The 10906-nt window shown below is 39.4% G+C and overlaps 2 protein-coding genes across 2 annotated transcripts in view; one reads left to right on the top strand and one right to left on the bottom strand.

Moving 5' to 3' along the window:
* The first annotated feature begins 47 nt into the window (after window positions 1-47).
* Window positions 48-3580, top strand: creld1a (cysteine-rich with EGF-like domains 1a). The gene is made up of 6 exons (XM_079482887.1): window positions 48-497; window positions 1381-1617; window positions 1713-1796; window positions 1888-1983; window positions 2464-2604; window positions 3186-3580. The coding sequence occupies exons 2-6, from the start codon at window positions 1449-1451 to the stop codon at window positions 3404-3406; spliced, it is 711 nt and encodes a 236-aa protein (XP_079339013.1). The 5' UTR covers window positions 48-497; window positions 1381-1448; the 3' UTR covers window positions 3407-3580.
* Window position 3581: 1 nt separating this feature from the next.
* erc2 (ELKS/RAB6-interacting/CAST family member 2) overlaps window positions 3582-10906 on the bottom strand; it is a gene marked incomplete at its 5' end in the record, with an annotated part of 33934 nt that continues 26609 nt past the window's right edge. Inside the window, 7 exons of the mRNA XM_079482886.1 lie at window positions 3582-6843; window positions 7002-7176; window positions 7282-7345; window positions 7954-8496; window positions 8845-8992; window positions 9111-9271; window positions 10156-10276. Coding sequence (XP_079339012.1) covers window positions 7319-7345; window positions 7954-8496; window positions 8845-8992; window positions 9111-9271; window positions 10156-10276 — 1000 coding nt within the window. The 3' untranslated portion in view covers window positions 3582-6843; window positions 7002-7176; window positions 7282-7318. The remainder of the gene's footprint in view (window positions 6844-7001; window positions 7177-7281; window positions 7346-7953; window positions 8497-8844; window positions 8993-9110; window positions 9272-10155; window positions 10277-10906) is intronic.

Below are 10906 nucleotides of genomic sequence, written 5' to 3'. Positions count from 1 at the left end.
TACACGTTGCTTCCGCTACTTTTCACCTCGCTGGTGAGACTGGACCAATCACTGAGGTCTACCGTGATCACGTGTTAAGACGTTTTTTTAAATCCTTTTATTTTTGGCGTGATTGGAGAGAACCGACCATCGGTTTTAGTTTATTTAAACGATTATACATTGTCTAAAATAAAATAAGAACAATGTAAGATCTTAGAGACACTCGATGGGGTTTCGTCATTTCGAGCTCCCACGCGCCCCCTTTTTGTTTCCCAGAAATCTTCAGACGGGACATCAGAACCACGTGCCACCCAATGAGCAAAGCTCAGCGAAAATACTACGATAAAGAAAGTGACAACAGACGTCATCATGTGTGCTATTTAGTATTCTTACGTTAATCCTTCACCGTATGATTCTCATGCGTTAAAGTGCTTTACGTTGAATTGCATTGCGCGTTAAAGCAGGCACGCGAGAGCACGCAAAGACTGTTTTTATTGACAAGTCATCGCCTGTTTTTTGTGAGTCTTTACAAACAACACTTCTTTTTTATGCAGAACATTCGCAAACTGCTTTTTAAATGTTGTTCTGTGGTTTTAAACGATGCATTATCTTATGAAATTAATGTTTACGTTAAATAATAAGCTATCTCTGGTTTTATTAATCTAACAGTGTTGTGGTTAGAATAAATAAGTCTAATGTACTTGAAGAACAGGTTTCTTACGCTGTGCATGTTGTCATATGTCAACAGTGTATCAAACATAGTATAATGTTATTGTTTGTAAATATAATTGATAGGTTTTAACATAAACAATAATATTATTGTTTTAGTCATATACTAGTATTATAGAATATGCTATCATTTCAAAAAGATTGAAAGTTGCTTAATTGGGATAATATTATTTTTTAAAGACGGATATTTGTTTTCTGGTATACTTGCCGATACCGATGCCTGTAACTTTTCACAACACAGTGAGACAAATATAAAAAGAATAGCTTCATACAACTCCACCTTAAACACATTAGGTGAAAATAAATAATTTGATGTGCTTTTCACAAAGTTTCAAAGCAAATTTTGGTTGTATAGTATAATATATTATCAGTTATGTCACATGAGGTATCAGTGTTTGGTATCGGTGCATTTTTACGAGTACATCAACATATGTCAAGGTTTGCCAATACCTTTCTTGTATTGCAAAATAGCTACTTGTGAAAGTGTTTTTATAAGGTGTTTTTCACATTAACATTTAATAATTTAGCAGACGCTTTTATCCAAAGCCACTAACAGAGTTCAGGGAGCAATAAGCGATATGTCATACAAGAGCAATAGTACAATAGGTGCTAATACAAAGTTACAAAGGTTTTAATATATTAAATGTATGTACACCATCTCTTCTAACATAGGTATTGTGGTCATCACCAACATCCACCACCATCCGTGCTGAAGGACTTCACTAGCTTCGCAGAGAGTGATGTCACACTCTCAGTGGTTCTTTCTGTCTGCTGTGTTGTGTTTGGCCCATGCTGAACTGATTTGGGGTCAGAACTGCTCAGAGAACTGTAAAGCATGTGGAGGACCAGAAAAAGATCAATGTCTGCAGTGTCGCACAGGATTTAGTCTGCACGACATCATGTGTGTGGGTAAGACGGCGATCAGAATGAGCATGTATCCATTTCATTCACATTCTTATCCTGTTGCTTCAGAAGTTAAACTTGCTGTATTTCTATTCTGAGAGATATTGATGAATGTGGCACTGAACTGGGTCGCTGTCCCCACAACACATACTGCTTGAACACTCATGGATCTTACCAGTGCAGAGGTATTTTGTTATTATAATACATAAACAACAGTTAAACATGTAGATAACAATAATTCATGGTAACACAATAATGTATTATTTTCTTTGGCAGCATGTGACAAGGCTTGCTCGGGGTGTATGGAGGGAGGACCAGCCCGCTGTAGAAAATGTGCTCCTGGATACAGATCTTCAGCAATGAAATGTTTAGGTGAGTTTTAGTGAACCTTGAAGAAGTACACACTGTATTTCGCCAAGTGGGATCACTTTAAATAAACCTTTGGTTTGTTTGCAATCTATTCATTTAGAAACGCTGTCTTAAAAATGCCCTCAAATGCAACCTTATGTTTCACTTTTATGAATAAACATATGGTCTGCTATTCAATTTGCTTTGAAATGGCGCCATCTTGTGTCTATCAGAAGCATTTAGCTGCTGTGACTGATCACATTTACATTGTCATTTAGCAGAGGCTTTTATCCAAAGAGTTTGGGGAGCAATAAGCGATGTGTCATAATATAGTGATCAATATATTACATCTTTGTTTGTAGACCTTCAGTGTTACAAATTCTTATCGAAATGTAATCTTGTAATAATTACAAAATAGATTTCGCAACCATGTTGCCTTTAAGTACTTATTTGTTTTTCCTCTGTGGGTTCAGAAATTAAAGTTGTGTTTGTTCTCCGTTACAGATATAGATGAATGCAGTGATGAAACTTTGGCCTGCCCTGGTCTCAATGTCATCTGTGTAAATACAGAAGGTTCATTTCACTGTCAGTGTGCAGAAGGTTATACACGCAAAAGCACCGGCTGCGAGAGAGACCAGGCAGCAGGTGAGCCGGAAACATCAGTCTCATACTCAAATTACGAATTACGTTCTTCAAAAACGTAATATAACACTAAACACGTCCGTCCCAAATTTTTTCTGTACGTAGCTGAACATGTTAATACATTACATATACTTGTAACTCCACGTTATAAAAACCATCATGCTGAAAATGACACATTGTAATATGCACCTATAAAAGTATGTACACTTAATGTTTAGTGAATTAAGCAAGATTTAGTTGATGAAAAGTACACTTTTAACTGCACCCTGGTCATTTTAACTTTGCATAAGAGTAGTAAACAACGAGAAGGCTACATGACTAGTTTACAGCTATTTTCTCTCAGAAAAGTATCTTTGTGAAAAGTACATAAAAACTAGACTTTAGAAAGTTTAAGCTCAAAACTACTGTATAACGGCACACTGTTATACATCTTAATACCTTTGTCAATAAAAAAAGCAAATCATATTTATGTCCTATATTTATCATTTTCAGTATGCACTATTTCTAACAAAATGAAGTTTTTGCGTTAGTTGTTTTGTGTGTTTTATTTATTTTTTAAGTTATGTTATATCTCTTTTATTCAGCTGGTGAAGGAACAGGTATTTTTGATAACATTCAAGACGATGAAATCGAGGTCCTGCAGCAAATGTTTTTCGGTGTGGTGCTGTGTGCGCTGGCCACGCTGGCGGCTAAAGGAGATCTGGTGTTCACCTCCATCTTTATGGGGGCGGTGGCGGCCATGGCTGGATACTGGGTGTCCGATAAGACCGACCGAGTGATGGACACCCTCATCAGAGGGAGATAACTAAAACAGGTTTAGCAAGAAAAGTTCGGATGGAACAAACAAGGTGTGATAACATTCTCCATCTGCTTTAAAAATGAATAAAACTAACAGGATATTTTCTGGTTGTGTACTGTTTAACAGCTTGTCAACTAATAAACCTTTATTGTGTTTTTTTTAAATAAAAGGGCTCTTATTTCAGAAAGAAAGTCACTTTTATTGAATGGATATAAACAAGCTAACTGACACTCAAGAATAGTGGCGGTCACAACACGTACAATAGCAAATATCAGGGCGGGTTAAAGACTCTGAGTTCAAGCCCAACAGGGTTCAAAAACATCGAATGTGACACAGATTTCACACTAAACCCGAAGGGCATCGCTCCGGTAACTTTCTGCAGTTCAACACACACGCAACATTCACACCCTTTAACAAACGTATACCTGTTGCATACACAGACACGATCATGCAAGCAAACCCCACGCTCTCAGCATCTCAGATCTGCTCCCCGAAAACATGCAAACGCTTTGATTTTGTTGCACGGGCAATCCACTGGCAGTGGGTAGAAGAAGGTGGGTGGGGCCACAGGTGAGGATATACCATTCTCAAACACATCACACCATCAGGATGCTATTGCGTCTATAACGACTGATGCACCATGGGAAAATGAACCCCCCAGTTCACACACTGTATCATTCAGCATGCTGACACACATTAGACTGTACAGAAAAGAAAAACGTCATGTATAAATCTTACAGTCCCAAACTGACATATTCGAAAAAGCATGAACCATAAAAAAACACAACATAAATATCTTAAAAAAGTAAAAACAATGTTGAAGTACTCGTTTTTTTTCTGGCATTTGTCACAGTGGTTTGTATCATACGGAGGTTTGCATTTTTTGACATCGTGAAATAAAAGAAATGCAACTGGCACACAACAAATATAAATATAGAGAGAAATCTTCTTCGTTGTTCTCTTTATTTTGGCCCTTTGAAATGGTTTTAAAGACCTCAATTCTTTAATTCTTCAGTTATTTCTTATTATTTTAGTCCTCTGCACATATATCTGTCTTCTACCACAGCCCAAAGTTGGCACATAATGAAATATTCATGCATTATTTTCACATAACTCGACACAGTTCTCTTTTTTTCTTTGTTCTGTTATATATCTTTTCCTAGGCAGGAGTTCACCTCCTACTTCAAGTATAGTTAACAGGTCCTGAAAGTGGAGGACTGAATTGCGTCTCCTAAAAGGAAAGGTTGGATGTTTTATGTCCTCTTAACTAATAGTACAATAGACTTACACACAGACAGATATCAGAATATCAAACACTCACAAAAGGACTCAGAATCATCCAAAAGACAAATATTCACACGCACGCACACACACACACAGGACATATTTTAGATGAGCAACAGTTTGTTCTTTAACCACAAATGCAATAAAGCAAGAACGCAAAAGTCAGCATAAAGAAATAACACTACGTTCACGTCAGATTGGCTATAATCTCTAGCACGTGTGTTTACTAGTATCAGGTTCAGAAACTTGTCATTTGACATATTATAAATCAATGCCACATTGATGGTAGTTCTTTATCTACCTCTACACATTTCACCTCGATGTGCCATATGATCAAATAATATCAAAATATTCTTTCAAAATAATAATGCATATAGTGATTACATACATTAACGCAGATGCTTTGTGTGGGTTCACAGAAATAGTGTTTGTCATCTGCACGTGAACGCAGCACAAGGACGATGCTCCAGAAGAGACGAGAACGTAACATGGAAGCACAAACATTTCATTTTGTAACAGTCAGATTTTGGCTAACATAAACACAGACAGCAGCAGTGGAATGAGACATAAGACGATGCAAAACAACTTCTCAATGTTATCTGCCATTTAGTAACTTTCCCGTCCGTCTCTAACAGGGTTCGGCATTGAACTGTATCAGACGGCAGACCACATGCGCTTTAGTATTAAGTTCAACTTTGCTCAACTTTGTTCGATATAAACGACTCGCTCTGTGGTTGCGAACGTGGTCAACGTGAACGCCATTGTTATCATCGAGTGCATGTCTCAGCCGACTGCATTGCAGAAGGATCATTCAGATTTCTTTACCGTGTGATTTTTCTTTTGTTCTTGCAAGGTGCGACATAAGCTATACAATTTTCCGTTTGAACAACAAGACATATTCAAAGCCACCTGTTTCTGAAACATTAAACAGACGTTTTAATATTCTGTAATTATTATTTTTTGCATAGACCCCAGTGCCACGATCTTGCAGAGGAGACACGGTGAGGCCAAACAGACGATGCCACACACAACTCAAACACACCTAAACAGACGTTTCCTCAGACTTCATTGTTTTTGACACAATTTTCTGACCACAGTAGACACTATTATTTCTCTCACTATATATATATATCTACTATCTATTTATAAATAGGCACTCGCCATCACGTGGAGACGTTATGAGACGTTTGGGTTGGGTGTGGCTGCTCGTGGTGGCAGCTCTGCCAATACCCGGTGAGCCGGTAACTCAAAGGAGGAGAGACGTCCCTTGGGAGTGGACTAGACTGTCAGCTTTACAACAATCAAGTTGCTCAAAAAAGTAGCGGGACACTTTTTTAACAGACCAGATCTGTGTGATATTAATCCACAACCTGCAGCAGTAGCTTAAGACATGTCATGTTTTCCCTTTTCCAGAACTCGTACGATGACATCATGGTTGCAGGGAGCATTACAACATTGAGATCCACAGATACGAATCCAGACAGCCTTATCAGCTGATGTCCTCAGATAGAAACATAACTCGCTGAAAATCGCAAGCCATGGCTGTATCCATCTCTGTTGGGTCTGAGCACCATTTAAAGCACCATTAGAAACGATCCCTGTTAGAAGGGGTGGAGGTGCATAGGTGCATGATAACGTCCAGGCCTGGGGTATGAAATTGAGAAAAGAAACACCTATGGGCACATTGTGGTTAGCACGGTATGTATGTTCTGTGCGTTTCCGGCGAGCAAAAACATACAACAATAGACATGAAAAGTGGCATAGAAATGAAATGCATGTGTCCTTGACTCCTCCCTCCATTATGCATACTCATAAAACTTGAAGGCCCTTTAAAATGCGAACGTGACTTTGTTAAAAACCAAAAACGGATGGTTTTATTTACAATGTTTTTTTGAGAACATAAGCATAGAACATAGTTACATACATAGACAGACCCAAGGCTTGAACTGAGTGATGTCAAATGTGCAGGCTGAAGAGGTGGAGCTGAATGAGAGTGGGTGGGGCCAATAAGAAAAGGGGAGGGGCAGCTAGACGAATGACCTCATAGCAGGTGGTATCCAGAACACGGAGAAGGCAAACGTCATCTGGAAAAGTACTGCAAAAGAAAGTGTTTCTGTTCTACAGTCCAGAGTTCCTCTCCATTTATGTTTTCAAACCATCTGTGAAACGTATTCAAAAGTTATTTTAGCAGGATTGAGTACTTTAATTAGGATTCATCTTAACCCATGTCTACATGGTAAGAGTTAAAAGTGCCATGTACTGTACAAAGGTGTTTAAAAACTAAAAAGAAGACTTAACAAGATTACTGGTTCTTTACCTGCTCAGGCGGTCTTCTCCAGCTTTGGCCCTCCCACTCACACAAATGCTCCGCCTCTTTCCCCAAAGCGTGAAAATAAATGGGATCCTATCCAAAAAAGTGAATCTGATTGAAGGTAAAGACTGGCCGAGTGGACAACGTATAATTTCATCTGTACGGCATGGCTGTGTTTCTCCTGCTGAAGACAAACAGAAGACATTAGTGGGAGAATCAAAAGAAACTTCATTGCTTCATCAAACATTTAATTCCTAACAGGACAACGGACGCTGATGGATCTCACCCCAGAAAACAACATCATAGCTTTGGTTTGGAAATGGTTATGCCCAAATCCCTTCTTCATCATCCTTTCAGTCCAACATAGATCCAGAGGTCAGCATGAAGTGAGAATTAGATGAGTTAAGAGTGAAACGGCATGTTATATATATATATATACATATATCATACAAAGCAATATTATTGTCTGCATTGCAGCGAGTGATGGGTAGATTATTCAACAAATCCAACCCTTGCTGAAAAGACCAGCTGGAGAAACAAAATGGCTGGATTGGTGCCATTGAGTTGGTGGGATTAAATTAATGGTTCACCTAAATGTCATTCATTTACTCACCCTCATGTCATTCTGAACCTGTATGAATGACATTCTTCTGCAGGACACAAAAGAAGATATTTTGAAGAATGTTGGTAACCAAACATCATTGAACCCTATTGACACGTCCATTGTATGAACACAACACCAGTGAGATTTTATTTTTACTTTTGGGTTCCACGGAAGAAGGTTTTGAAGGGTGAATAAATGATGACCATTTGTATTTGGCATTTGCATTGGCATCTCAAGAAATATTGCACAGCTTCAGATTATAAACATAACAGCGAGCAACATGAACGAAACACAAAGATACAAAAGACAGACAAAAAATCATTTGAATCCACACAAAAACTTCTATTTACAGACCTGATCTGGGGCGGGGCGGTGTCCGGGATGAGGCGGTCCGCGACCTGGACCTCGATGGTGTGGGGGCATGGGGTGTCTTGGATGAGGGCCCTGTGGTCCGGGGTGTTGGGGGTGCTGCTGCGGGTGTGGGAGGGGCTGCGGGTGGGGGCCTTGCTGAGGCGGAGGCCCGTGCGGGTGCTGGGAGTGTGGATGCTGCTGTGGAGGCATCCCAGGATGAGGGTGTTGAGGGTGTGGCTGTTGGGCTCTGGGAGGGTGTGGTCCAGGAGGCTGAGGGTGCTGGGGGTGTTGCGGGTGGGGATATTGTGGCTGGGGGGGTTGCTGTGGGTGTTGTTGGTGGTGCGGTGGAGGCTGTGGGTGTTGAGGATGGGGTTGGTGTGGGTAAGGAGGCTGGTGTGGGGCTTGTGGGTAAGGAGGCTGTGGCTGAGGTTGAGGATGCAGAGGTTGAGGATGTAGAGGTTGAGGTTGCATGTGGGGAGGTGGAGCGTGAGGGTGGTAGTGATCGTCCTCGTAGTTGTCTGTGATCAGTTTCATTCTGCTCTGGGTCTAAAGGAATAAAACACACAGGACGAATAAGAGGAACATATAATATACCACATCATATATTTCTTTGTTTATGTGCTCTTTGTTGGAGATGGATAAAATGATAGGAACCGCACAAAAACATATTGATATTAAGGGTCCAGGGGATGAAATTTAGCAACGTCTAGTGGTGAGGTTGCGAATTGCAACCAATGGCTCACTCCATCCCTCCCTTTCGAAGCACTACGGTGTGTGTAAGGTCACTATACGCTTCTGAAGACATAGTTAGGTGTATTATATTGCAGTTCTGTCAATAGATCCTCGTATAAACTACACATTGGACCTTTAAGTTATGTTAGTTAAGATGCTGACCTGTTGTTTTAACTGATGCATCAATCTGTCCTTCTCTCTTTTCAGGGCCAGAACTTCCTCTTGTGTCTTCTTCTTATTAGAGGACGACAGCTCCAGAAGAGCAATGTTAGCATCCTTTTCACTAATAGCAGCGAGCAGAGCCTGCTGTCTGTGAAGAGAAACATATCACATTTACATGCACGCATAATCCAAATATGCATTTCCTGACGTCCTAACTATAGCATTGAAACAAAAAACTTAAATAGTTGCTGTTTAAGATTTCTCACTTCATCTCTAAGATCTCCTCGAGTTGTTTTCTGCGCTCGTGTCTGAGGTTTGTCAGATGTCCGTCTCTCTCAGACAGAGAGTGCTGCGTGGAAGACAGACGCTGTTTGGTGGCGTCCAGCTCCTGTCTTGTTTTCTCCAGAACATTCATCAACTCCTCCATCTGAGGAAACAGGATAGAGAACGAATCTTTTATTAAAGGGATACTTCACCCAAAAATTAAAATTCTGTCATCATTTGTTCATTGAATCTGTATAACTATCTTTGTTCTGATGAACACAGAGAAAGATATTTGGAAGAATGCTTATAAGCAAACAGATCCCGACCCCATTGACTGCCATGGTAGGGAAAATACTTTACCTTCATAATACTTCATAATACTAAGATATTTTGAAGAATGTTGGACAGCAAACAGTTCTGGGGCACTTTTGACCAACATTGTATTTTTTCCTACTTATTGTAGTCAATGGGCTACGAGATCTTTTTGGTGTTTCTTTCAAATATCTTTCTTCGTGTTCACCAAAACAAAGATATGTATACAGATTTGGAAACAACTTGAGGGTCAGTAAATGATAACAGAATTTTAATTTGGGGTGAACTATCCCTTTAAGTACTGAGTTACTCAAAACAAAGATATCTTCAAAACACGGACACTTAAAGGAACCCCAAAATGAACAAATTTGTATACATGAAATGAATGAACATTTTCCTGATGAACACAAAGAAAGATATTTGGAAGAATGCGTGTAACCAAACCGTTCTTGGGCACCGTAGTAGGAAAAAACACAATGGTAGTCAATAGTGTCCCAGGAACCGTTTGCTGTCCTACATTCTTCAATATCTTCTTTTGTGTTCAACAAAAAATATTTACTACGATAGTCAATGGTGCCCAAGAACTGTTTGGTTATAAGCATTCTTCTAAATGTCTCTCTCCGTGTTCAACAAAACACAGAAATGAATACAGATTTGGAAACAACTTGAGGGTGAGTAAATGATAACAGAATTTTCATTTTGGGGTGAACTATCCCTTCATATAAACACACACACCTTTGTATTGTCCATGGGATTATCTTTGCGTTGATCCTGCAAGATGTTTCCAGTGACTTTCTTGTCCATCTGAGGGCCAAGCTTGATACCTGGACCCTTTTTATTTTGATCCTTATTTTGCCTTGAGAACAGACAGAATATTGTCAGCATTTTTGGATTTTACTGGTTGTATTTATTGAAGTGTCCTTCAGTGGTACACGCCGACTAATGTATTTGGACACTTTATGCTTGTCAAACATTCATCCATTGTTGGTGATTCACTACACCTGTGTTTATTCTGCCGGGACACCTGTGAGAACAATGACACTATATACATTCACTAAAACTGCACCAGATGGAAAAACACAGATAAGGAAATGCCTAATGCAAAACAGCACTTAAATGTGTCCAAATACATACGAAGAACAAACACAAATAACCGCACAATACAGAACTAGAACAACATCACTGTGAAATGAATAAAGGCTTGGTTGCTCAGCACGCCTTGTAGGCTTTAAGTGTGTGTGATGGTCCAACTTTCGGATTTAAGGTAAGAAACAATCATCAAAACAGGCAATTTAGTTGAATCATTGGTAAATATAACGTTAATAAAAGACATATTTATATTTAATTTGTCAAAATGATTTGCTGCATCCGGGAAACCGTGTGTTAATAGTTTTGAGAGGTTGTTATTTGGGAATATCGAACCTGCAAATGTCCCCATTGGCCAATCAGAATCAAGCATTCCAACGAGCCGTGTAATAAGAGATGG

The sequence above is a fragment of the Barbatula barbatula genome (assembly GCF_947034865.1).
Source record: "Barbatula barbatula genome assembly, chromosome: 20".
Taxonomy (NCBI): domain Eukaryota; kingdom Metazoa; phylum Chordata; class Actinopteri; order Cypriniformes; family Nemacheilidae; genus Barbatula; species Barbatula barbatula.
The sequence above is the reverse complement of the archived record's forward strand: the minus strand, read 5'-3'. Positions and strand labels throughout refer to the sequence as shown.

Coding starts and splice junctions, on each gene's coding strand:
- creld1a (XM_079482887.1), top strand. CDS start 1,449: ATGTCACACTCTCAGTGGTTCTTTCTGTCTGCTGTGTTGTGTTTGGCC. Junction 1,797..1,887: donor TGGATCTTACCAGTGCAGAG/GTATTTTGTTAT, acceptor TTTCTTTGGCAG/CATGTGACAAGGCTTGCTCG. Junction 2,605..3,185: donor CGAGAGAGACCAGGCAGCAG/GTGAGCCGGAAA, acceptor TCTTTTATTCAG/CTGGTGAAGGAACAGGTATT.